Source organism: Centropristis striata, chromosome 3, assembly GCF_030273125.1.
Source record: "Centropristis striata isolate RG_2023a ecotype Rhode Island chromosome 3, C.striata_1.0, whole genome shotgun sequence".
NCBI classification, from domain to species: domain Eukaryota; kingdom Metazoa; phylum Chordata; class Actinopteri; order Perciformes; family Serranidae; genus Centropristis; species Centropristis striata.
Window position 1 is genome coordinate 2093591 of NC_081519.1, and position 27940 is coordinate 2121530.

Below are 27940 nucleotides of genomic sequence, written 5' to 3' on the forward strand. Positions count from 1 at the left end.
AACAAGTTTTTTTTTCACTTTCCAGATGATTGCTGATTGAGAAAAAGGCATGAAAGGGAAACAAGAGACGCACCAGTTCTGATACTTGGACCAAATCCCAACTTTATTAAGATAAACTGTACAGAACCCCGGTCACAGAGCAACACGGCTGCCACACGGAGATCCTCCAATGTCCAACGGTTTTCGTACAGCTCTGAGCAGAACTGGCTACAGTCACACTGTGTTTCTGTGCAGCCAGATAGAACATGAGTGATATTCGAGGTAAGCAGAAAAGAAGAAATACAAACTATATATTGGCATATGCAAGTGTCTTTTCAATAGTTTGTCTTTAAATATATCAGGACTGGGGTCGGCCCGCTCACAAATAAGTTGATTTTGTGTCCCATCCGTCCAGTTTCCTCCGCTTATCCGGTGGCCGGGTCGCGGGGGCAGCAGGCTAAGCAGGGCATTTCTAGAATTTCAAATTACTACTTTGTTTAATTTGTATATTTCAGGTTGTGTTTAACCCTCTGGGGTCTATGATCGTACCGTCCTGATCAGAAAATGTGACGTTTAACAAAAAAACGAGCTAACATGGAGCGCTGCTAGCAACTTCACTACAAAGTTCAGACTTGAAACTTTCTCCCAGTTTTTGTTTGACATTCCTAGCTCATGTAAAACCAAAGATATGATCATTTTAATTTGATAGTACAGAAATATTTGAGCGTTGGTGGAGCTCTCTGGGTAATTTCACACATAGTTTGTTTTGAAGAGTTGCAGCTAACAAGGAAAAAAAAACACCTATAAATGTTTTTATGGGACTTTTTTGCATATAGTTTTATTATATTTAAATGTTTACCTTTTTATATGTTCATATTTGCATCTTATGTTTACATTTCCAAGTTCCAAAACAGTTCATTGAGCATATTTGTGGTTTTTATTGTAGTAAATCGTATAATTTTAACTCAGATTTCATGATTTTTGGGCTCAATATGTTGATTAAAGTGAGAAAATAACTGTCAGATCATATAGGTGAAGAAAAACTGGATACCAAATATGGGCATATAAACATTTTTTATGTGGTACATGAAGAGCAAAAAATCAAAAGTGTTCAGAAACGTCCCCAGAGGGTTAAATTACATTCTCAACCATGTGTTTGATTTGATAGCGGGCCGACCCCGGTGCGTCCATGCATAAACGTGTCTGCTGACAGAAGGAGTGGCGTGCAGCTACAGCCGTACATGGCGGGGCGGCGAGCGCCGTTTTTATCATCCCGCAGAGCGACACGGAGCCAGCACGGCCCCACGGCGGCCTCTCCACGGGATTTAAAATCAGTTTTGCACTACAGGTGAGTCAGGAGCGTACTGAGGAAAAGAAAGATCCAGCTCACCATCTCAATTTGACTAAATATGCACAAGAGGTCACTGTGTCAAAAGGCTTGAAAAACACCACACACACTCACACACATTATCTTCAAATTCAAACAATGTAGGATTTTCTCACAGAACATCGACGTTAAACCACAAACTGACACGTGGAGGTCAACAGAAGTTTTACACTCAAGGCGTTATCTGGCAGCCACATTAGAGCTTTATGACTTTATTTAATATCAAGAAAAAAGAAAATAAAAGGTCGGGAATCACTGAACTGCAAGTACAAGATAGTATTTTGTTGGTATAGAGCCATAGAGCCATTATTGGCCCAAAAAAAGAGATAAAATGTCCGAATGGAGCCGCTGACCTTATTTTGAGCCTCACAATGAAGATAAAACAACCTACTAATAGGCCATAATGAGCATTTATTAATATGATTTCATAAGAAATATCTCAGGAGATTTGGAATCATAAGCTCGCCTCGCTAGAAAAACTCAAAACTAGACTTGAAGTTGACAAAATTTTGAGGTTAAGGCTTCGGACCGTAAGTTTCAAAAGCTCTGATGTACATTTAAATTGACTTTTTAATGCCATATATTAGCTGCACATTTTGACAATTGAATAGAAACTCCAATGAGCGGACGCCAATGATGAATACAAATAAAAATGTAAAGAAAACAGTAATTCATCTTGTAGAATTAAGAAGAAATGTTCCTAGAAAACATTCTTTTCCACATCCGCTAACCTTATTTTGATCCTCACAATGAAGATAAAACAACCTACTAATAGGCCATAATGAGCATTTATTAATATGATTTCATAAGAAATATCTCAGGAGATTTGGAATCATAAGCTCGCCTCGCTAGAAAAACGCAAAACTAGACTTGAAGTTGACAAAATTCGCTAGAAAAACTCAAAACTAGGCTTGAAGTTGACAAAATTCGCTAGAAAAACTCAAAACTAGGCTTGAAGTTGACAAAATTTAGAGAGTTAAGGCGCCGGGCCGTAGAATTTCGTAAGTTTCAAAAGCTCTGGTGCACATTTAAATTGACTTTTTAATGCTTTATATTAGCTGCACATTTTGACAATTGAATAGAAACTCAAATGGGCTGATGCCAATGATGAATACAAATAAAAATGTAAAGAAAACAGTAATTTGTCTCGTATAATTATTTTGTCGCAGCCACAGGTAAAGACACTTACTGGTGAAATGAGCCTGCAAGCTAAGAGCTAATTTTCACTGTCTGAAGAAGAAAAGTTCCTAGAAAATGTTTTTTTTCTTGCTTTTTCACATCTGGTGGTTAAATGTATAGTTCAGTAAATCTCTACGCTTCAGTCGTGGCAGATTAGATGTGAGAAACGTAGCTGCAACGCCAGTTTCAAAGCTTTTAGTGTTTTAACATTCCCACCTGGAAACCTTACGGATGGCATTAATTAAAACCAGGCACTTATAAAACATGTTAGGGATTTAACTGTTTGGCTCCTGAGTGCCTAATGAGTGATATGAGATATAGAGACATGGATCCTCCCTTTACAACATGTTGTTGCTTGATGGTGTTTTATAGTTTAACAGCGATATTTCAATGAAAAAGTCCTACATTTTTCCTCATTCATCTGTTTATAACTGCTGCTGAGATTTAGCAGAGATAGTGTAGGCGATGGGTCGTCGTCATCATCGTACGACGACGCAGGAAGCAGAAAAATGGCTGAATCATGTTGTCTTTCTTTCTGTTTGTTTGTTTGTTTTGCCTCCCACCTTACATCCTTTTATTCTTCACATTCGTCCCAGAAACAGGCCTCGTCCTGGTCCTCCACACACCCTTCCCCTAGAAGTACGCACTTGCACTTTTTCTGTCCAAAAGTGCTCATTCATGTTGTCTTTTTCCTCTAAAATAAGGGGGCGGGGCATTTGCTTTCCCTGCTCTACGCCCCTTGGAAACTGGGGAGTGTTCAGCTGCAGCTGAGGGATTATTACCGGGACATTAATCGGAGGAGATGGGCCGGCCTGGTTTCATTTTTAACTCACTGAATATGTGCACAAGTGCATACTTTAGGGTTGGGGTGTGGTTAGATACTGGGACAAAAGGCTTTAAGACAGAGCAACATGCCAGCAGCCAGCTCAGCAGCCCAGAGTCCCTGTCTCTCCTCCACAAGTCTGGGAGCAGTTAGCAGCTAGCTGCTAGCTGCTAGCACACAGACAGACAGGAGAGGGGCACGAGCTAGCTAGGGCGAGCTAGCTTAGTTAGCCGCCCAGGCCTCCAGGTCCGCCATGTCGTCCTCGTCTTCCTCCACCTTTTTGGCTGAAAAAAACAAAAACAATCACAACATATTATTAGATAGATAGTTGGTAGATAGATTACTTTTTCATTCCCGAAGGGAAATTCGGTTGTCACAGTAGTCCGGTATTTAGGTACAATAAAATACAATAGAATAAAATACTGAGGTAGAATAAATAAAAACAACAATAGGAAAAACACAGAATTACACTTAAGATGCTAAAAAGAAGATAAGTTGGTAGGTAAGGTACAGTGGCAACATGATGATATGATGGTAATAATGTTATTGTGACTAGACAGTATATATTAATAGTACAGTATATAATAATAATAATAATAATATTAATATAATAAAAAAATAATAAGGCCAGTATAATAATAGTAGTCTATCACAGTAATAATAATAGTAGTAGTAGTCGTAGTAGTAGTAGTAGTAGTAGTAGTAGTAGTAATAATAATAACTAGAAAATTTCCTCTGGGGAAATTCTGAAAGGGCCACGGGGGCTACTGCCGGTGTGTGTACACTATGATGAGATTCTTCAGAGATTTATAACTATGCCCTTTAACCTCAAAATGTGTGTCTGTGTGTGTGTGTGTGTGTGTGTGTGTGTGTGTGTGTGTGTGTGTGTGTGTGTGTGTGTGTGTGTAGCGAAAATCGCATAAAGTTACGCGTGCGTGTGTGTGTGTGTGTGTGTGTGCGCGCGCGCACTTGTGTTTGAAGCAGGTGTATGCATGTGTGAGGAGTGTGAGCGCTTACGCGCGTGTGTGTGTGTATCTGTAACTGTAATCACATCAAAGATCAAAGCAATCAACAGAATTAACTGACACCTGTTAATGAAAGAGTGACAGCAGCCAGAGTTGGACTGGAATTTCTGTCCTCGAACAGAAAGCATTTTTGGCAAAACCATAATACCTATCATTGATCTGACTTCACTTTGAGCGTCCTGAGTTCTTCCTGAACGTCTACATATGTTTTTTTTAAGAAAAATGAAAAAATAGCTTTGTTAGAGGAATCTAAAAAAACTGTTCAATTCCCCTTTTTACGAAATCTTCCTGCGTTTTTAATATGGGAGTCAAAGGGGCTGTTGGTGGTGTTGGTGGCGCATCTGTGCGTCCTCCGCCCAAACTATAACTCTGACAGCTTTACCAGAGGATTGTGAGTGAGAAGACTAATTTTCCTACGTTTCTATGTATAAATTATTTCTGTAGAGTGGAATTTGCGGCCTGGAGCGCAGTTTTCAAATTTATTTTTTGACAGTTTTTTCTCTCCCTCTATACTCTGGTGATGACATCACACACTGTGACACGAACATTCCGTGCAATACACACCCATTATAATCTCAGAATTTCTCCAAAAATGATCATGGTCATTGAACAGGGATTGATAAAAAACTATATGACCTATCGAAACGTGGATTAATACACCGATACACAAGACTTGTGTCTACTGTTTAAAGTTTAAATGGAGTCTCTAGGTGAAATTATGCCGGAGAAGTAGACGTTTAAAAATCTCCAATTATTGTTCTTTTTCGCTCATTTTTTGTCGGCCGTCCCATTCACTTCAATGCAAAATTTTGGGCAGTTTTTCACGCACGTTTTGATATATAATTTGTCCTGCAACTCTTCAAGTTGTAGGACTAGTAGCGGGACGAAATTGCGTCCGCAAGAGGAGAAGAAGAAATCCACAGTATAACAGCAGTGCTCGGTGCGATTGCCCCAAGGCCCTAATTATTGTGTTATTGTATAGATGATGTATATGATGTGCCTTAGATGTTGTGCTGAATCTGGTTGTTTGTGTGTATGAATGAAAATGATTTTTCTTCTATTGTAGTGATGTAATACCTGGTCTAGATGGTAGTGATGTCGACGGTACGCTGGGTAGAGGAACGTCCTCGGTTCCTTCAACAGCCAGAAGATCTTTGTCAAGTTGTTCCTGCTCCATCTCCTCCAGCTCAGCCATCAGCTCATCCTGCACACACACACACACACACACAATTAAACAACCACACAACCAGGTTCGTGTAGGCACACCACACATTCACCCCGAATCATTTTACAATAATCGGTTTCCTCTATTTTATTCTATCGCCAAAAGCTGCAAACCAAAGTGTGTATTAGGTGATGCCAGTTGCCAATATTGCATGTTGCATGTTATGCAACTTATTTAACCTATTAAACATGCTGAAACATATTTTCTCTAATGTGCAATATCTGTAAAAATGCAAAGTCATTTCAGGAAAACAAACAAAAAATATATATTAATAATAAATATTAATAATAAATACAAAATGATAAATAGCAGAAATGTCTTATCTTATGTCTCACAATAAATCTATGTTTTGTTAAAATGGTATGAGTTAGGTATGATTTTCTGGATTAAGAATTCTGGTGCTGCAGAGATGTTGTGGTTTATAAATTGTGTTCTACAGATTTTAGGGTAACACTTTACAATAACCATAATTTATAAATGGTAAACAGATAGTTCATTAATGTTTAATCATCATTTATAAACCATTTATAGGCCATTTAGAATGGTAAATACATAATTTATTACTGTTTAACTAACTAAATAATTCATAAATGGCTAATAGATGGTATATTAATGTAAGTTTATAATTAATTTACCATTAACAAACAATCAAATTATAATTAATAGTTTATTAATAGTTTAGTTTAACTCATTATTACATTTTTAACACCATATTAAGTATGTTAATGATTTTGAAGTGATTCATATACCTTTAAGAAATTGGTTGAAACCATTTAAAGATTAAATATATATATAGCACTTTGTAAATGGTTAATAATTGGTTTATAAACCATCTATAAACATTACTTAGATGGTTATTATAAAGTGTTACCGATTTTAGATTGATTTTTGTTTGGTACAAAACCCCACAAAAAAAGAAAGAAAATCCCATCATGATCATTTTAATATACTTTTCAATGAAAAAAGGAAAATATAATTCCATCGGATCTTCAGAGTCATTTTGCAATTGAAATTTCCATTCTTACAACACAAGATACACTTCCTTTTTGCCACATTACACATACTCAGACTCCTAATAGTTTCTTTTCCAGTAAAGTTGTCTTTGGATCATTTTCTCTTATACATGCTCTCATACACTCGAATACAATTATTTTACTTTATACACACCCATGTTTTTATTTCTGACTTTTTTGTGTGTGTGCTATAAAATGGCACTTGTATTGTTTTCTTTTTTGTTGTTTGTTGTTGCTTTCTCTCATTGTTGTTGTTTTATTTTAAAATTTTTGTATATTTCTTGGGCCGGTCCTTTTTATAAGCCCATATAGGATTTTTTAACCTCTCCCACACTTACTATTCTTGTTACATTTCTGTTTTTTGTAATTGTCTTTTCTTATGGTGCAAATGAATAAATACAAATAAATACAAAAAATGTACATGTCAGTCAGAATAAATTGCAATTTAATATTTTTAACAACAACCCAGAATAATTAATGCATGCAGAGGAAACATGCAGAGCTCCTAATAATGATACTACAGCAGGGGTCGGCTACCTTTACTAACAAAATAACCTTATTTTAAGCCTTAGAATAAGGATAATATGGCCTACTACGGTCTAAATTAGCCTACCAACATTAATAATAAGTTATAATGAGCATTTATTTTTATGATTTTTGTATGAAATATATCAGGAGATTTGGAATTGAAAGCTATTCTAGCGAGGGAAACTCAAGACTAGACTTGAAGTTGGCAAAATTTAAGGTTTAAGGTGCCGACCGGTAGACTTTTTATTAGCTATAATGCACATTTTAGTTGATTAAAATGTTTTTACAGCCATGTATAATCTATAAATGTTTCGTTTGAGGAATACAAATTGTTTTGGACCTACACCAATGAAAAATATAATTTTAAATGTAAAGAAATAAACATTTTTGCATAATCATTTTGTATAATTTTTTTGTCACCGCCACATGGAGTCACTCTAGATGGCCTGAAGAGCAAGGTTATAATAGTTTTGGATTTTTCATTAGTTTTAGTTTTAATTTTGTTGTGAATTTTTGTCTTCAAATTCAGTTAGTTTTAGTTAGTTTTTAGAGTGAGTTTTTTAGTTTTAGTTTAGTTATTAGTTTTTGAAAATGCTTAGTTTTAGTTTAGTTTTTATTAGTTTTAGTTTTTTTGTAATGGGCTATGTGTTAGGTGCCAGATTCAAAGAGGTCATAATACATTTTGCCTTTATTTCCTTTGGTTTATCATCTCAGCCTCAATAAGGTTATTAACTGTTTTGAATTTTGGTTCTAGTGTAACATCCCAGTCTCAGTAAACATATTTACCAATGTGTTCCTGCATGTTCAAATAGAAACACTGAATTATGAATGAAAAAAAGTTGACAAAAACGAAAACTAAGGACATTTTCACTATAATTTTAGTTAGTTTTGTAACCACAAAATACAGTTTCAGTTAGTTATCGTTTTTTTTTAAACTCTAGTTTTTATTTTTATTTCAGTTAACGAAAATGTTTTTTCAATTCTAGTTTTTGTTATTTCGTTAGTTTTCGTTAACTATAATAACCTTGCTGAAAAGCCTCATGTGGCTCTGGAGCTGCAGGTTGCTACCCTTTTATTAGAGTCTACTAGTTTTAGCTTTTGTGATGAGTAAATGAAGCTGTAAACACACAGAATAAGTACTAGAGCAGGTCTGATCTACGGCAGAGTGATTCAGACTCTGGTTCCGCTGGTTTAAACCGTTTAAACACAGGTAAAGTTGCTTGTAATAGATTTTCTCACCTCGTCGAACTCTTCTCCGAAACCGACCGGTCTGGAAATTGCATCTGAGATTTCTTGAGCCACTTCCTGTTGTTCTGTGATGTCAGCCATCAGATCGTCTACTTTGTTTATGTCCCTGCAAAACAGAAAGCAAGGCAACATGAACATGCATGCATAAATACTTGTTTTTAAAATAAATCCCTGATGGATTGTGTGCCATTTAGATATACAGGCCACCCACTTAAATGGAAGCATGAAAAGAAGAGAAGTTACCAGTTGCTGAATGAATGAATGAATGAATGAATGAATGAATGAATGAATGAATGAATGAATGAATGAATGTAGGGAAACGCTGCAGTAACTTCTCTTCTTTTCATCCTCATCCCTTTTATCAGAGTCACTGTAGCACTATATTTGTAACAAAAATATACTGTAATATATATAAAAGGCATCACTGTAATTTTTGCATTTATCTTTTGTAAAAAATACTTTTTCCCACTGTTAAATGTACTAAACACCATATCTCTAACAAAAATATACTGTAATATTTAACGATAAAATCTTTAATTTATGCAGCATTTATAAAGTATTTTCTTGTCAATTATTTGGCAGAACAAGGTAAAATATGGAATAAAATGGTAAAACTGTGAGACACTGCACTGAATTACGTGCGCTGCTGCTGAAATTTCACATGATCATTAATATCAATGTGCCACTTATGATTTCTACTCGCACTGTGTGAGGAAAAACAACACACAACGTTATTTTCAACTTATTTTGAGTCGTCAACAAGCTCATCAAATCCTGTCAGACCCTCTTAGGACATCAATGTAAAGGGCAGTGAGCAGCAGTGTTGCCAACAAACAAATTTAGCGACTTTTCAGACCCCCCTAGCGAATATTTTTCAAAAAAGCTACTAGCAACAAATCTAGCGACTTTTTCTGGTGTTACTGGAGACTTTCGGAGACTCGTTCTTTCTCCTCTTAACGAGCCGCCGGCACAGTCCTCCTGCAGCAGAATTTGGTTCTTCCTGTAATAGTGGTACAAGAAGTAGGCGGCGACCTACTTGATATTCAAGACACAAGGCATTGTGGGAACTCACTAGGGCCTGAACTCTGATAACACCATGACTGAGGGGAACATGTAGACCAGGGGGGTCTGTCCTGATGTGTTGTATAGGGCAGGAAGATAGGGCCGCATTGAGTCTGGCTGAAGAGCCAATGCTGAAAAGTGCAACAGTCATAAGTCGAGCGGTGTATGGGGCTTTGTTGTACTGTAAAAGAGCCATTCGGGCTGGGAGGGTGTTATCAGAGGAGGACTGGGAGAAGGTAAATGAAGGACAGTGGAAAACAACATGCTCCCTCTCATGGAGAGAATATGGTTGGAAAAATATTGTAAGATACTTTATTACACCGACACAACAGAAATCTGGAGACACACGATGTTGGAGACTGTGTGGGGAAGATAAGGCCAATCATTTTCATATCTTTTGGGGATGCCCTGGTATTATACCTTATTGGCAGGATTTAAAGAAGAGCATGGAAAAAATTCTGAAAGTGCAACTCCCACTTACATTTGAAGTCTTATATTTGGGAAAAGAGAACCAGGAGATTACAAGGTCAGGAGAAAAATACATATTTCGAATAATGTTGGTGGCGGCTAAAAAGGCCATCACCAGAAAATGGCTAAAAACAGAAGCACCAAAAATAGGGGATTGGGTAGAGGTAACGCTGGATATATATAGAATGGAGAAGCTGACTTTCTCAACAGATACTTTTATAATATACTGGAAAAACTGGGTTGATTTTGTGTCTCCATTGAGAGCAGACTTTGTACTTGTGTATTGTAGATTATTGACCCCCTTGATTCAGGCTACAAACTTGTTCATTGTTCATATGTTTATTTGATATGTTTACCCTCCAACAGGAGAAAAAGGGACAATGCAAGAGAGGTATGAAAACAAGGAGAGCAGTGGAAAAAGGTTTCATTTTACTTCTACTGTAACTTTACTTGATAATTTGTGTCAAACTATGTCTCTGCTCCGTGGTGGAGAAGTATGCGAATATTCTATTACTGTTGGAAAATGTTACAGCACATGTAAAATGTCGTTGGAATGTTGATATGTGGAATCAATAAAAAAGATAATTAAAAAAAAAAAAAAAAGCCATTCGGAATTGTGCGGTGTATGGAATATGAATGTGCTAATAAAACTTGCTGAACAGAGTATTGAGGGCTTTGTGTTTGGCCAGCTCACCCATTAACTTAGTGCAGTTGTTAAAACTGCCACGACACTACCTACAAAACCAACAAATAATTCCTAAATCTGTGCCTGGTTTCTGATGCATCTCTTACATGTGTTGGTGTGCAGCCTGCAGGGCCTTGGCAGCGTAGCCCATGTTTTTGAGCACTTCTGTGTTGGTGTTGGCGTTCTCCAGCGCCTCCCTCTGGAACTCGATGGTGGACAGCGTCCCGTCGATCTGAGCCAGCTGCTTCTCGTAACGCTTTTTCCTTTTCAAGGCCTGTAGAGCCGCTGGACACCAGGAGACACGGGGGGACACAGTTAGTTCAGCTTTTATATCGAACATGTGTGAGTAACACAACAAAGTAAACTCAAAAACAAACAAATCCAATGAGAATAATCAAAACAAAAAAAATAGCAATAGTCAAAACAAAAGCTATAATGTGAACGCAACATGTCCAAAAAGGAGTAGGATGGAGCAGATGCTTATTTAAACCTTCTCCACTACTCAATTAACACTTTTTTTCCCCTAAACATACATATTTAAATAATGAATGTTTATGCTAAGCTAACTACTTAGCTAACTACTTGGCTAAGTAGTTAGGTAATTAGCTTGCTAAGCTAACTACTTAGCTACCTTCTTGGCTAAGTTTTTAGCTAAGTGGCTTGCTAAGCTAACTACTTAGCTAACTTCTTGGCTAAGTAGTTAGCTAATTAGCTTGCTAAGCTAACTACTTAGCTAACTTCTTGACTAAGTTGTTAGCTTAGCAAGCTACTTAGCTAAGTAGTTAGCTATGTAATAATACAAAAACACTTTTTTTTCCCTAAACATACATATTTAAATACTACATATTTACAAAAAAATAGAAAATAAATAGATTAAATAAACAAATACATAAATAATTTATCATTTATGAAAACACACGGTTGTTAAAGCCCTTCTTCCTCCCTGTACCTTGTGAAAACCATGTGTTTGTACCGCTTTTTAAACTGGATCATGCTTGGACATTGCATTGGAGTTAGTTCAGTGGGCAGCTGATTCATCACACAACTGGCTCAATGTATTTATGGAGCATTTTCCATGTTACACTTACAGAACAGTGACTGAATCTTATTATTTTATAACAGCAATCAAATTTAACTGTACAAGAAAGCTATTTTTAATCATCATTTCATAACCAATAATCAGCTTCACAATTACCCGAAAAGCTTTATAACGTCGGCCTCCAAAATCACTAACAACCTCATCACAATTTAGCATTACATATAGAGCAGGGGTGGTCAACCTGTGGCTCCAGACCCTCATGTGGCTCTTTAGGCCGCCTGCAGGGGCCCCCCGTGGCTTAACAGAATATAATCAAACATAATGGTTTTTAACAATGTATAAAGAACAAAATCTGAATGAAAATTGATGAGAAAAAATGGTTATATGTTACGGTAATGATAGAATCGTTTGAATTAAAATATGTGTATATTTTAATAAAATACATTTTGGTGATACCAGCTACCTTTGAGCACATTTAAGCGGTTGTCAAAGAAAAAAAAACAAAAAACTTTGTGTTACGGTAATGAATTTTGCTCACAGTGTCTCTTAAAATGTCAGAAAATACCTTAAAATGTTTAAATAGATTGTAAATTCATATTAAACAGTGACTTTAGATTGTATTTGTTATAAAGGGTCAAAGAAAATATGTATTCATGCTCTTGGAGTTTTGCTATGAGCTGCACCATGTTCATGAGAATCACCCAGGTAAACAATTACACTAAAAACAAAAATCTAAAACACTTTGAGTGGAGATTGAATGGAGCCAAATGAAGCTGGACTTTTGGTTCAGCCTCTCCTTTTGTCTGGGGACAAATAAGGAGCAGAAGATCTGTGCTGCAGTAAAATACTTACTGCATGTTTAATTCTAATGAAGCAGGACTCTGTAATCTGACAAAATCCTGTCTGAGCCAAATCTCTCCCTGCAGAGTCAGACTGTTTCAGTCAGACTGTTCCAGGTTTGTTTGTCCATTTTTACATAAAAAATCTTTCCTGCCACATGCCATCACACTGTACAATAACAAATAATAGTCTGGTTCATTACATACAACTGTTATGCACTTTATGTGTTTTTTATGCACACTGTTCATTGCACCTTATTTGTTTCACAGCACAAACATTTCTATACTGCATAAACTGCATATTCATCTTTATTTTTTTAAGTATGCCTAGGTTGTTCTTTTTATTTAATTGTGTTGTTATTGTCTCTGTGTGTAATGCTGCTGCTACACTGTAATTTCCTACCTTGGGATAAATAAATTTCCTATCTATCTCTATCTCCTATCTATCAAATAACTGGCATGATAATATTTAGAAAACCTGAAGCAACTGTTGGATTTTTACTGATTAGTAAAAAAAAAATGTTTTGCATTGAAACAATTGCATTGAAACAATTATTGTCAGAAAATTAATCAAGAACTGTTTTGACAATACTTTTTTTTTCTTTAAGCCAATTTACACAGTGAAAAGTGCAAATATTTACTGGTTCTAGCTTCTCAAATGTTAAGATTTTCTAATTTGTTATTCATAATCTGAATTTTTTTGATTTTAGATAAACCAACTTGGGCTCTGGGAAATTGTCACTGGACCTTTTCACTAAATTCTGACCTTTAATGGACTAAGAAATTAAGTGATTTAACAAAAAAATAAATGAGAAAAACTGACATACTAATTGATAATGAAGAAATCATTTGTTGCAGCACTACAAAATATAATTTAATTTTTTTTCTATTAATAAAACAATCATTCAGCCTATTAAAAAAATGGAAAAAGGGCATCACACGGTCTTTCTTGTTTTGTCAGGCAAAATGTCTAAAACCCCAAAATATTTAATTTACAATCATATAAAATAGACAGAAGCAAGACATATTTTAAGAGGGGAAAAATATTAGGCATTTCTGATATTTTGCTACTTAAACTCGAGCCCCAAAATTGTTGCCAGCTCATAATCTGTCAATAAACTAATCAATTATTTAGGTTACTAAAAGGTTATGTGTTTTTTTATATGTAAGATTTCAGTCTCTGGCTGTAATAAATTATCTAAACCAGAACACAGGGAATTCCCCTTTGGTGCTGACACAGGAAATCCCCACATTACGTGAGTCAGTGTCTAAAACCGGCTGAGTCATTAGTGAGGAGGGAGTCAGGTGATTACAGCTTCACTTTAGGATCAAGATTAGATGATGTGATAGAAGTTACATAAGGTTTCAAAGGCTTTTAAAAGGATCAAAGTTGAGTTCAACATATTTCCACTTGCTGAGCCTGCTGCTATCTGATTGAGATACTTTATTCAGAGCCAAAGATTCACACAGCTACAATCAATAACATTTGCTGATACTTCCGCTGTCTTTGATAGATTGGTTTCAAACGCAGGTTTTAGTTTTTCTTGCAAAAGTCTGTCTAACCTGGTTAGTCCTAATCCTTTAAACTGAAATATCTCACCAGGTTTCCTTTACATTTACAGTTACGATTCCCAAAAAATAAATTGTCAAAATGTAAACAAAACGTATGATTAGGGCTGGGCGAAATATCGATATAAAAAATATATTGATATATTTTTAAATGTGATATGGAATTAGACCATATCGGATATATCGATATAGTTCTTTTTTCTTCTTCTTTATTTATGTATATAAATACTTACTAGGGTTTGTCATATTTAGTTCTTTTGTAATGTTTGTTATTTTATTTTATAATTTGTTATTATATATATATATATATATATATATATATATATATATATACACATGTGTGTGTGTTTTGACAATATTTTTTTCCTTTATGCCAATTTACACAGTTAAAAGGGGCAAATATTTACTGGTTCTAGCTTCTCAAATGTTAAGATTTTGTAATTTGATAATCGTAAATTGAATATATTTTGATTTTAGCTCAAGCGACTTTGCTCTGGGAAATTGAAATTGGAACTTTTCACTAAATTCTGACCTTTAAATGGACTAAATAGTTTAGTAATTTATCAAAAAATAAAATAAAACAACGGACATACTAATTGATTATTAAAAAAATAATTTATTGCAGCACTACATAGTATAATTTCAATTTTTTTTCTATCAATAAAATAATCATTCAGCCTATTAAAAAACTGGGAAAAAGGGCATCACACGGTTTAAGAGGTTTCTGAAATATATATGTATATATATTTCAGAAAAAGATATTTTATTTCATAGGCTTTTTCCATTTAAGATATTGTTTTATTTAAATGTGCACTTTATGGAGCTTTAATAAAAATAAAAAAAGGTACTCCTGTTGTTATACAGTATTTATGTTCACTTAAATAAACGGTTTCAATAAAACTACTTGTGACATTTAATATTTGACTTTGACTGAACATTTGCTCTCACTTTGCAATAAAAATATCAGGATATATATTGTATATCGATATTCAGCCTGAATATATCGGGATATGACTTTTGGTCCATATCGCCCAGCCCTAAGTGTGATAATTTGCTAATCCTTTAAAACATAATATTCAAATAGATTATTATTTTATATTCAAACAAATGAACTTCCAATTTTGTAAATATACACCTATTATTTGTGTTTTACAGAACGTCCCAACACATTCATGTCTCCCACAAGTGGAATTGTTATGACTATTATGTTATTTTTTCAATAATTTGGCTTAAATACAACTTTATGGTGCTCCTTACATGACTATAGCCTTTTTTTCAATCGTTTCAATAAATCTCTTATTCACAGAATTATGATCATGCAAATCCGAAAAAACCCTTTAAAGTTTCAGTACGTCACAGTTAATTTACCATGAGATCAAAATATCATGGTCTCTAAATACAAAACTGGGCTTTATCTCACACTTACACACAAACACACATATATCAATCTGCTGTATGTGGTCTGTGGGGTCCCCCAGGGGCCAGACAGCAGCCCACAGCTCCTCTTTCATCAGATTATATCAGCACTCGGCCCTATTCCTGCTCCGACAACATCATTATCCAACATTATTACATTATCTTGATGGCAGAGCTGTATTCAGACCGCCCGCTTGAGTTTCAGGTCACTTTGAATCTGTGATTCTTTGTTGTTTTTTCCTGTCGACCTGTTCCTTTCTACTGAGCCAGCTTCATGAACTCTACTCAAACTCAGTTGATACGACGAATTTTGGACAAATAATGAAGCAGACAACAACTAAAACATCTCTCTGTCTGTGCATTTATATATATGTTTTTATATATTTTATTGTTACTTTTAATCTAAGTGCTTTGCTATCAGTTTAAAGGTCCATTCTAACCTCCTGAGTGTGTAACAGTCAGCTTCAAGACAGAGACTCCTTGGAAAGTAACAACTTGATACTTTGGGATTTGTCAGAAAAGACACAAAAGTACCCAAAAAAGAATCAAATTGACCACAAAATGATCAGAAAAAGACACAAAATGACCAAGAAATTACATAAAATTAAGGAAAAAAGCACTTAAATTGACCACAAAATGACAAAAAATGACCACAAAATGACAAAAAAAATAACCACAAAAAGAAGCAAAATGACCAAAAAAAGACTCAAAAATTACCCAAAAAAGAATTAAATTGACCACAAAATGACACAAAATGATCAAAAAAGACACAAAATGACCAAGAAATTACATAAAATTAAGCAAAAAAGGACTCAAATTGACCACAAAATGACAAAAAATTACCACAAAATGACAAAAAAAAACACAAAAAGAAGCAAAATGACCAAAAAAAGACTCAAAAATTACCCAAAAAAGAATTAAATTGACCACAAAATGATCAAAAAAGACACAAAATGACCATGAAATTACATAAAATTAAGCAAAAAAGGACTCAAATTGACCACAAAATGACAAAAAATGACCACTAAATTACAAAAAAATAACCACAAAAAGAAGCAAATTGACCAAAAAAGACACAAAATGACACAAAATGACCAAGAAATTACATAAAATTAAGCAAAAAAGGACTCAAATTGACCACAAAATGACAAAAAATGACCACAAAATTACAAAAAATAACCACAAAAAGAAGCAAATTGACCAAAAAAGACACAAAATGACACAAAATGACCAAGAAATTACATAAAATTAAGCAAAAAAGGACTCAAATTGACCACAAAATGACAAAAAATTACCACAAAATGACAAAAAGTAACCACAAAAAGAAGCAAATTGACCAAAAAAGACACAAAATGACAAAAAAAGACACAAAATGACCAAGAAATTACATAAAATTAAGCAAAAAAGGACTCAAATTGACCACAAAATGACAAAAATAACCACAAAAAGAAGCAAATTGACCAAAAAAGACACAAAATGGCCCAAAAAAAGAAACAAAATGACCAAAAAAAGATACAAGATGACCAAAAAAAAAGACACAAAATGACAATAAATGACCAAAAAGACTAAAACACATGAACACTTTGACCCCAAGGTTGAGAATGGCTGCTCTACTCTACTGAGATGAGTCAGTGTCAGAGCTGGAGGTTTATTACTGTTGGTGGTGGAGAAATTATTCCCTTAACTGGTCATTCTGGTGATACTCAAACAGGAAGTGGAACATGCTGCTGATTTACTCTGTTAGTTGTTGTGGCAGAGAGATTTCCTCACCACTGTGTAATGCCATCCATGTTGTTTTTAGAGGAAACACTTAACGGTGATTCACATGGTGCAGCTCATAGCAATAATCCAAGAGCATTAAATACATATTTTCTTTGACCCTTTATAACCTTTATAACCTAAAGTCAAAAGTTAAAATAATTTTAAGGTACCTTCTGACATTTTTAGAGACACTGTGAGCAAACTTCATTACCGTAACACATTCTGAAATAAAATAAAAAACAACGAAAGGTTGTTTTTTTCCCTTGGCAAGCACTTAAATCTGCTCAAGGGTAGCTGGTATCACCAAAAAAGTATTTTATTAAAATATAATTATATATTTAATGCAAACAATTCTATCATTACCGTAACATATAACCATTTTTCTTTCAGATTTTGTTCTTTATACATTCATTTCATACAAAACCATTGTTTGATTATATTCTGTTAAATTATACATTCCAAACTAATGTAAATTTATTTTTATAAAGCTTATTAAATATTTATTGTGTGAGGAAACCATGACATTCTTATCTGGATGCATTCCAGTAATTAATTTGTTAATCAAAAGTATGTTTAAAAATATAGAAAATATTATTTTAACACAAAACAATGAATTGTGGCTCATTTTGGTTACATTGTTCATATATAAAAGTGAAATATATTTAGTTTAATAAAGTATGTCCTTATAATCTTCACAGAAAGAACTTAGACTGGCTTCATGACAATCACCCTTAACTTAACTCTGTTTTGGATTGAGTTTTTATTACTATTTTATTCTATTGTTTTACTTTTTTTTTAGTATTTTATTCGTTTTATTGTTTTTATTTATACCCAGTTGTGTATGATTTATTCTATTTTAATAACTGTACAGCACTTTGGTCAACTGAGGTTGTTTTTAAATGTGCTCTTTAAATAAACTTTGACTTGACTTGACTTAAGTGGAAAACGTTAACTAAAGACAAAGGGTCTGATTAACCCATTGAGGCCTGAAAAATCGCTGGGCGATTTTAAAATAAGCCTCTAATTTTCTGGAAATTCTGGAAAAATTCTGGAAAAAAGTGTCAACTCTTCTACTAAATAATAGATTTTTCAGCCTCTGTAGCAGATAGAAATGAAATTCAAAAAGGTATTTGAAAGCTTATACAAATACTACAAAACGACGTATCCGCTTTCCAGGCTTCAATGGGTTAAAGACAAACAGCCAGTGGGAGGTGCAGTAAACTCATAAAACGTGTAAACAACACCACATAGTTAAACCCGAGAGAGATTGTGCAGATGCTGTTATCATGCTAGACTTGTTGTGTTTGCTTTGAGGAATTTATGGATTGTGTAATATTTATCCACTGACAAAAGAGAGCCAAAATGATAGCACAAACTATGTTGAAATTCAGGTTTCAGCGTTGGAAGCTGAAGCAGCACGTAATGAAGAAGAAGACTTTTAAAACCAGTCATAAATGAGCTGACAGTGCCAGTGGTACCAGTGGTGCTTCTCCTAGAGGAGTTGTGGTTGCATCACAGATCTCCCAGCAACCACAGCAGGCAATATAGCTGTATGTTATCAGGGGTGTGTCATGTCATATTTTCTTGCCACAATTATAGAGGCCAGAACTGTGACGGTAAACAGTGTTATCACAAGCGGTTTAAAACTCTCCTAAAACACCACCTGACCCTCTGCACTAAACAAATTCATTACAGGTTTTATTCTCCTGCTGTTGGGAGTGGTGTGCTCCCAAACAAGCTGAAATAAAACTTTAACCCTCTAGAGTCCATGAACGCACCGCCACAGTACTTCTTCATATTTTGAACATGGGTTTTCATCTGCTCCAACATAATTGGCGTATATTTATTTATTTATTTTTATTTTGTGTTTGTGTTTATTTATTTATTTTATTATTACTATTATTATTTTACTATTTTTTTAATTATTATTTTGTGTTTATTTATTTTTTATTTATTTTATTATTACTATTATTATTTTACTATTTTTTATTATTATTATTTTGTTTATTTATTTTCTATTTATTTTATTATTTCTATTATTTTACTATTTTTTATTATTATTATTTTGTGTTTGTGTTTATTTATTTTTTTATTTATTTTATTATTACTATTATTATTTTACTATTTTGTATTATTATTATTTTGTGATTGTGTTTATTTATTTATTTTATTATTACTATTATTATTTTACTATTTTTTATTATTATTATTTTGTTTATTTATTTTTTATTTATTTTATTATTTCTATTATTTTACTATTTTTTTTATTATTATTATTTTGTGTTTATTTATTTTTTATTTATTTTATTATTACTATTATTATTTTTACTAGTTTTTATTATTATTATTTTGTTTATTTATTTTTTATTTATTTTATTATTTCTATTATTTTACTATTTTTTATTATTATTATTTTGTGTTTATTTATTTTATTATTACTATTATTATTTTACTATTTTTTATTATTATTATTTTGTGTTTGTGTTTATTTATTTTATTATTACTATTATTATTTTACTATTTTTTTATTATTATTATTTTGTGTTTGTGTTTATTTATTTTTTATTTATTTTATTATTATTATTTTACTATTTTTTATTATATATATATTTTTTTTTTTAATGAATGAATGAATGAATGAATATTATTATTATTGTTGCTGTTGTCATTTTTGTTATTTTTATTTATCTATTTATTTTTAACCCGAGAGTGTCTGGTGGGTATGTCTGATGTCTGGTATTAGTATTTATTTAGGATCTGTCTTGTCACTATTTTGTCTCAGTTTAGACCTGTATTTGTGATGTATATTTTGAATCCTATTGTTTTGTCTTGAATGGGATGTTTGAATATGAAAATCAATAAAAACACTTTGATTATTATTACTTCTTCATGACGTGAAGACATAAAAATGAAGCAACATCGAGCCTCTCCATCAGCTTCCCTCTAAAGGTTTGGCTTGAAACTCCATTCCAGATTTTTTTTTTTTTTATTACATTCGGCCAAGTAAAACCAGAGATAATGTCAAATATATTTAGTATAAAAATATAGAACTAGATATGGTAACACTTTACAATAACCATCATTTCTAAATGGTAAACAGATAGTTTATTAATGTTAAATCATCATTTATAAACCGTATATAGGCCATTTAGAATGGTAAATACATATTTTTATGAATGTTTAACTAACTAAATAATTTATAAATGGGAAATAGATGGTATATTAATGTAAGTTTATAGTTAATTTACCTTTAACAGTAAATTAAATTAAAATGATTGGTTTATTAATCGTTTTAGTTGCACTCATTATAAAATTTTTAACACGATATTAAGTGTGTAAATTATTTTGAAATGATTCATATACCTTTAAGAAATTGGTTGAAAACATTTAAAGATTAAATATGTACAGCACTTTGTAAATTGTTAATAATTGGTTTATAAACCATCTATAAACATCACTTAGTTGGTTATTGTAAAGTGTTACCCTAGATATTATCCTCATTTTACCTGTTATATGTTATATACGCAACCTGTATTCATATTTGCAACATTTAAAATTCTGTGTATTGAAACATCATTTTCTAGATCAGATTTTATGTTTTCCTTTGTTTCTTTTGGGTTGAACATTTTGATCAAGTAAGTCAAAGTTAAAAGTTAATTATCAGGACATAAAGGTGAGGTAACGCTGAAAAAACTGATACCAACATGGCATGGTGAAGATTTTTTTAAACATATTTTTAATGGACATAATAGCCCTAAAAGATTTCAGAGGGTTAATCATGGTCTGAGCTAAAGTAGATAAAACAAAGTGTGTGTGTGATCTTGAGGCAACCAGTATTTTCCTTGTTGGTTACATAAATACCTGCAGGACCTGCTGGAGGAGGTTTACTAATAAAGCCTCTTTCACACCTCGTTAACAATAATTCACTGGAATAACCATTCAGGCTTTCCTTTTCAAAAATCACACCTTATAACATGCCATGGCAATGAGACTTTTCAGCTTTAAACTTGGATCTTCTACCTCATTGTCTCAAGGTTATTATAGTTAACGAAAACTAACGAAATAACAAAAACTAGAATTGAAAAAACATTTTCGTTAACTGAAATAAAAATAAAAACGAGGGTTTTTAAAAAACCGATAACTAACTGAAACTGTATTTTGTGGTTACAAAACTAACTGAAATTATAGTGAAAATGTCCTTAGTTTTCGTCTTTGTCAACTTTTTTCATACGTAATTCTTTTGGTTGATATGAAATCTATTTCATCCATCTGGTTTTATGACTTAATAAACTTATTGGGGCTGAGATGGATCAGACAAAGGAAATAAAGGAAACATTTATTGTGACCTTATTGAATCTGGCACCCAACAAATACCCCATTACAAAAATAAATAAAACTAACACTAAAACTAATAAAAACTAAACTAAAACTAAGCATTTTCCCAAAAATAAAAACTAATTAAAACTAATGAACTCACTCTGAAAACTAACTAAAACTAACTGAATTTGAAAACAAAATTTGACAGCGAAATTAAAACTAAAACTAATGAAAAATCCAAAACTATTATAACCTTGATTGGGCCATGGTGATTATATAAAATGACTCTTGTTTTTTCCCAGACAGCTGCCTATCAATAGCACGCTCTGTGCAGATAGAGTCCCTTATTTCTGAATCTGTCCAGCTTCCAAACATTCTTGAAAAAAGGAGCTTGTTTGCAGACAATAGAACTTGTATAGCTTGTTATCGAATTACACGCCAAAGCATTTTTGTAGCTCCAGTCTTGCAGAGTCATCCATCAGAGGGATGTAACCCTTTAAGTGCTCGTCTCTGCAGTGTTACTGCTTTTAATAACAACAAAGTCATTCCAGCATTTGCTCCATTAAATGTTAAGAAGTCCTGCGGTGGGAAATGGTGCTACAGATTTCCCTGAATACCGATCCTTGCTCCCATTTATACACTTAATTATATATTTAATGCAAACAATTCTATCATTACCTTAACATATAACCATTTTTCATCAATTTTCTTTCAGATTTTGTTCTTTATACATTGTCAAAAACCATTGTTTGATTATATTCTGTTAAATTAAACATTTCAAACGAATGTAAATTTATTTTTATAAAGCTTATTAAATATTTATTGTGTGAGGAAACCATGACATTCTTATCTGGACGCATTACGGTAATGAATTTGTGAATCAAAAGTATGTTTAGAAATGTAGAAAATATTATTTTAACACGTCTCCATGCAGAAAATGTCCCTGGCTTTACTAACACTGGACCTTTCCTCAATAATTCCTAAAGTTTGACAGCTTGCAGTTGTTGCTGAAGGTTACAATCACAGTTAAAAGAGAGTTGAAACAAGAGAAGTGTCACCTCAGTTAACCTGAACACACTGTTAGCTTTAGAACTAGCCTGTAGGCTAATTTAGCAGATAGCCAAAGAGGACACAGTTACATTTTTAGCCCTGATAATCTGTTGTCTTGTAATCACCATACATCCATTGTTTACACCCAGTTAACAATAGGCTCTACTTTATTTCTCTTGCACCCACATCAAGTGTTTTTCCTCAATATATCGACAAAACAGACAAATTGCAAGTTAATACAAGCTGTAAATGGGAACATAATGTATAAAATCAGCTACTGTAGATATCCCAAGTCAGGTAAAAACAAGTGTAACCAGCAGAAAAGTAGAGAATACAGTATTTCTCTTCATTTGACTTTTTAACTAGATTGAGTCAAACTAAATCTGATGAAAATGAAGGTGTTTTTGTGCTTTCAGCGTGTTTCTGTTCCTTATATTACTCAAGACATATGACCCTAATTATTGCATGCTTGTACTCTGGTAAGGGTTGGTTTCTGTGTTGCTATGTAACATGTTCAAGTACACATTCCTGCCAGTATAACCAGTAGCATGTCCCATATAGCTCTGTGCTAGTTTTACTCAAGGGATTGAGGAGCTAATTACTGCTGCCATGATATCTTTCCAGAGTTGGTCAATCCTGCCGCAGAAGACTTTACGTTTCTGTAAAGTGTCTTATCTGATAGGCCTTCAACTGAATTACTTGTGTTTTCCAATTCTTTTATATATACACTACCGGTCAAAAGTTTTAGAAAACCCCAATTTTTCCATTTTTTACTGAAATTCAAGCAGTTCAAGTCAAATGAACAGCTTGAAAGGGTCCAAAGGTAAGTGGTGAACTGCCAGAGGTAAATAAAAAAAGGTAAGCTTAACCAAAACTGAAAGATAATGTACATTTCAGAATTATACAAGTAGGCCTTTTTCAGGGAACAAGAAATGGGTTAACAACTTAACTCTATGGAGTCTTGGGCTATTTTGTCCATTTTTGAATTCTTTTCATGTCTTTGAAAGTCATTTTGTGTCTTTTTTTGGTCATTTCGTGTCTTTTTTTAGTTATTTTTTGTCTTTTTCTGGTCATTTTGTGTCTTTTTTTAGTCCTTTAGTTCAACATAAAATGTGATTTTGAATCTTTTTTTATTTTCAAAACACTATCATGCTCAATAAAGAATTTTAAATGTTGCAAATGTGCATTCATTTCAGAGTACACTGAGACATTAAACTGCATAATTTTGTATATAATAATTAATATAATTAAATAATAATAATAATAATTAATTCAATTAAATTCTGGAAAAGTTGGTGTGTTCTAAAACTTTTGACCAGTAGTGTATATGTTCAAATGAAAACTGCAAAAATACAATATATTTAACTTTCAAACTAATAAACATGATTGTTAATTAGGGCTGGGCAATAAAACGATATAAAAAATATATCGATATATTTTTAAATGTGATATGGAATTAGACCATATCGCATATATCATGTATTACAATTTTTTTTCCTTAAAAAATAAATAAATATATAAATACTGCCCTTACAAGTTGTCATATTTAGCTCTTTTGCAATGTAAATAGCATTTTTACTTATTTATTTATTTATCTATATCTATTATTTGTATTTTGAATTTGTATTTCTGTACTATTTGTAAATATACGCGTCGTTAGGGCTGGGCGATATATCGATATAAAAGAAAGGTTTTCTTTCTTTAAATATAAATGCTGCCCTTACTAGGGTTTGTCATATTTAGTTCTTTTGTAATGTTCATTATTCTTTTCTAATATAAATATATTTATTTCACAAAAAAAGTGGCCTGTTTATTTCATAGGCTTTTTTTATTTAAATGTGCACTTTACGGAGCTTTGATTTTTTTATTATTATGTTCACTTAAACGGTTTCAATAAAACCACTTGTGACATGTCATATTTGGCTTTGAATTTGACTGAACATTTTCTCTCACTTTTCGATAAAAATATCAGGATATATATCAAATATAATTTATATATATATTTATTATTATTATTATTACTCTTATATATTATATATCATATTATTTTACTTATAATTACTTTATTTATATTTTTCATTTTATTTTTATATTGTTATCTATTATTACATATTATATTATATATATTATATACTGTACTATTATTATTATTATAAACCGTCTAGTCACTATAGCATTGTTGCCATCATATCACCAGTTTAATTATTACCATCATCTGCCAACCATCCTACCAACTGATGTTCTTTTTTAACTTCTTAAGTGTCCTTGTTGTTCTATTCTGTGTTTTTCTCTATTGTTGTTTTTATTTATGCTACCTCAGTATTTTATTCTATTGTATTTTATTGTACTTGAATACCTAAATATAGCCTAAATATATCGGGATATGACTTTTGGTCCATATTGCCCAGCCCTAGTCTGAACTATAAGCATGAACTGTAGTCCAGCACCAAAACTCTTTTCCCTTCTCGTCATGCTGTTGTAACGTGCAGAATGTGGCTTGGCGTTGTCTTACTGTAATAAACAGGGACGTCCCAAAAAAAGACATTTCCTGAATTGCAGCATGTGTTGCTCCAAAAAACCTGCATGTCCCTTTAAGCATTAAAGGTTCCTTCAAAGATGTGCAGGCTATCAACGCCGTGGGCTCTAAAGTTTTGAACCTCGCCCCATTCTTGCTTGTGAACCACTGAGCCTTTCACACACAATCATGTCACTGTCACATGTTAACTATATACCAGTTTACCTGTTGAATGGGTGTTTTTTGAGCCTGACCCAAGTTTTTTTTAAATGTGATGCTGGTATCAAATTCAGAAGGAGCATATAGTTACAAAAATCCATTAGGCTGATAAGTAAAAACTATAATAAACAATAAATATATTGTCTTTTTGCAGTTTTTATTGAATATATGTAAAAAAGTAAAAGCAAATTATTACCACCTGTCTATTCTTACGTCTACCAACTTATTCGGTTGTCAAAACAACCTGCAGTATGTGCAAATTTTAAGCAAATTATACTTTATTCAAATATAAAGTCTACCACAATTGTATTATGCTTCATGCAAACATGCAGAACATTATATAACTCAAAACACATGGCAGGTGAGTTATTTTTAAGCTTGTGTTTAATTTTATGTGGTTGTCAGTCAACATACCACAGTTTTGGAGTTAGTTAGTTAAACTAAACGCCACAAACTGTCAACCAAGTGTAAGTTATGTAACAATATAGCACATTTTGTAGGGTTAATAACTTATTTTGTAGCTTTGTAGCTGTTTCAGTGTGGTTATTTTGCATGTTTACCTGCAAAATGTTGCAAACATGTGTTTTTGGACTAAATTTTGTTGCCCCTGTCCAACCTTTTTTTAATGTAAGAATCAAAAAGTTAAAAAATCCATAAAGTTGATAAGGTTAAACATTAAATATACTGTATTTGTACAGTTTTCAATTGAATATATGGCAACAGTAATCAGCAAATCGATTATTAAATTACTCGTCAACTATTTTGATAATTGAATAATTGGTTTGAGCAGTTTTTTAAAGACAATAAGAATTCTCTGATTTCAGCTTCTTCAATGTGAATATTTCTTGTATGTTTCTTTGCTCCTTTATGACAATAAACTGAATATCTCTTTGGTTTGTGGACAAAACAAGAGATTTGAGGACGTCATCTTGTGGTTTGGGAGACACTCATTGATATTTTTCAACATTATATTGACCAAACAACTTATCGATTAATCGTTTAAAAGAAATCGACAGATTAATCGATAATGAAAATAATCGTTAGTTGCAGCCCTAGTTATATTATTATAAAAACACAGTTTTGGAGTTAGTTGGTTACTGAAACTGTAAGTTATGCAACAATAAACCAAACTTTGTAGGTGAATAACTTTCTTTTATTTTAGCTCCTATGCTCTTTAGTTTGTTCCTGTCAGGTTGTAAATAAAGGATATTGATTGATTGAGGTTATGTTAAGTAATAACCATTGTACTTCCCTTTAAATTCATGGTTCATGTCACTAGTGTTCAGGTGAGTCTAGTGTTCAGGTGAGACTAGTGTTCAGGTGAGTCTAGTGTTCAGGTGAGACTAGTGTTCAGGTGAGACTAGTGTTCAGGTGAGTCTAGTGTTCAGGTGAGTCTAGTGTTCAGGTGAGTCTAGTGTTCAGGTGAGACTAATGTTCAGGTGAGACTAGTGTTCAGGTGAGTCTAGTGTTCAGGTGAGACTAATGTTCAGGTGAGTCTAGTGTTCAGGTGAGTCTAATGTTCAGGTGAGTCTAGTGTTCAGGTGAGACTAGTGTTCAGGTGAGTCTAGTGTTCAGGTGAGTCTAGTGTTCAGGTGAGTCTAGTGTTCAGGTGAGTCTAGTGTTCAGGTGAGACTAATGTTCAGGTGAGACTAGTGTTCAGGTGAGTCTAGTGTTCAGGTGAGACTAATGTTCAGGTGAGTCTAGTGTTCAGGTGAGTCTAGTGTTCAGGTGAGACTAATGTTCAGGTGAGACTAGTGTTCAGGTGAGTCTAGTGTTCAGGTGAGTCTAGTGTTCAGGTGAGACTAGTGTTCAGGTGAGTCTAGTGTTCAGGTGAGTCTAGTGTTCAGGTGAGACTAGTGTTCAGGTGAGTCTAGTGTTCAGGTGAGTCTAGTGTTCAGGTGAGTCTAGTGTTCAGGTGAGACTAGTGTTCAGGTGAGACTAGTGTTCAGGTGAGACTAGTGTTCAGGTGAGACTAGTGTTCAGGTGAGTCTCGTGTTCAGGTGAGTCTGCCTGTCAACAGCCAACTTCCCTCTTCCTGCTCTGTCGTTAGCCTGCGGGCTAACTAACTAACAAACTAACTAGCTGGTTTGACTAACGCGTCAAAAACCACCAACTTCCGGAGCTTTTCCTCACCTCGTTTGTTTTTCGTGCCGTTCTTCTTCGCCGTCATCAGCTCCTGGTCGATTTTCTTTTCTAAGAAGTCCTGTTTTTTGGCCAACATCTCCTCGGTCTCTCGGAGTTTCTGGATCGCCTCCTGGGGTGTCGGCGATTTGCCTCCCTTACCGCCGCTACCGAATAACTTACCGAACAGCGACATTCTGGGACTAAATGTAAACAATAACGGACGTGTTTAACCGTACACGGACACTCGGTTCTCTGTGAAGCCGGTAAGATACTCTCTGCTGCCTTTTTCTGTCTCCTATGGTCGCCGAGCCGGACGGGCTGCTGCTGCTGCTGCTCTTGTTGTTTTTCTCTCTTCTTCCGCTCTCTTCCAGAAAGGCCTCGTGATGTCATTACGTCAGCGCGGCTGCGTGACTCATGCGTGAGGCGTGACGTCATGGGGAAATTTCCCAATGAGAAGATGGAAATATCT

General features: G+C 33.5%; 1 protein-coding gene across 1 annotated transcript; it reads right to left on the reverse strand.

Moving 5' to 3' along the window:
• Nucleotides 1-76: 76 nt before the first annotated feature.
• On the reverse strand, nt 77-27794 carry chmp4ba (charged multivesicular body protein 4Ba). The gene is made up of 5 exons (XM_059329990.1): nt 27481-27794; nt 10730-10907; nt 8399-8513; nt 5471-5597; nt 77-3652 (listed from the first exon to the last, which is right to left on the reverse strand). The coding sequence occupies exons 1-5, from the start codon at nt 27662-27664 to the stop codon at nt 3591-3593; spliced, it is 666 nt and encodes a 221-aa protein (XP_059185973.1). The 5' UTR covers nt 27665-27794; the 3' UTR covers nt 77-3590.
• Nucleotides 27795-27940: the final 146 nt, after the last annotated feature.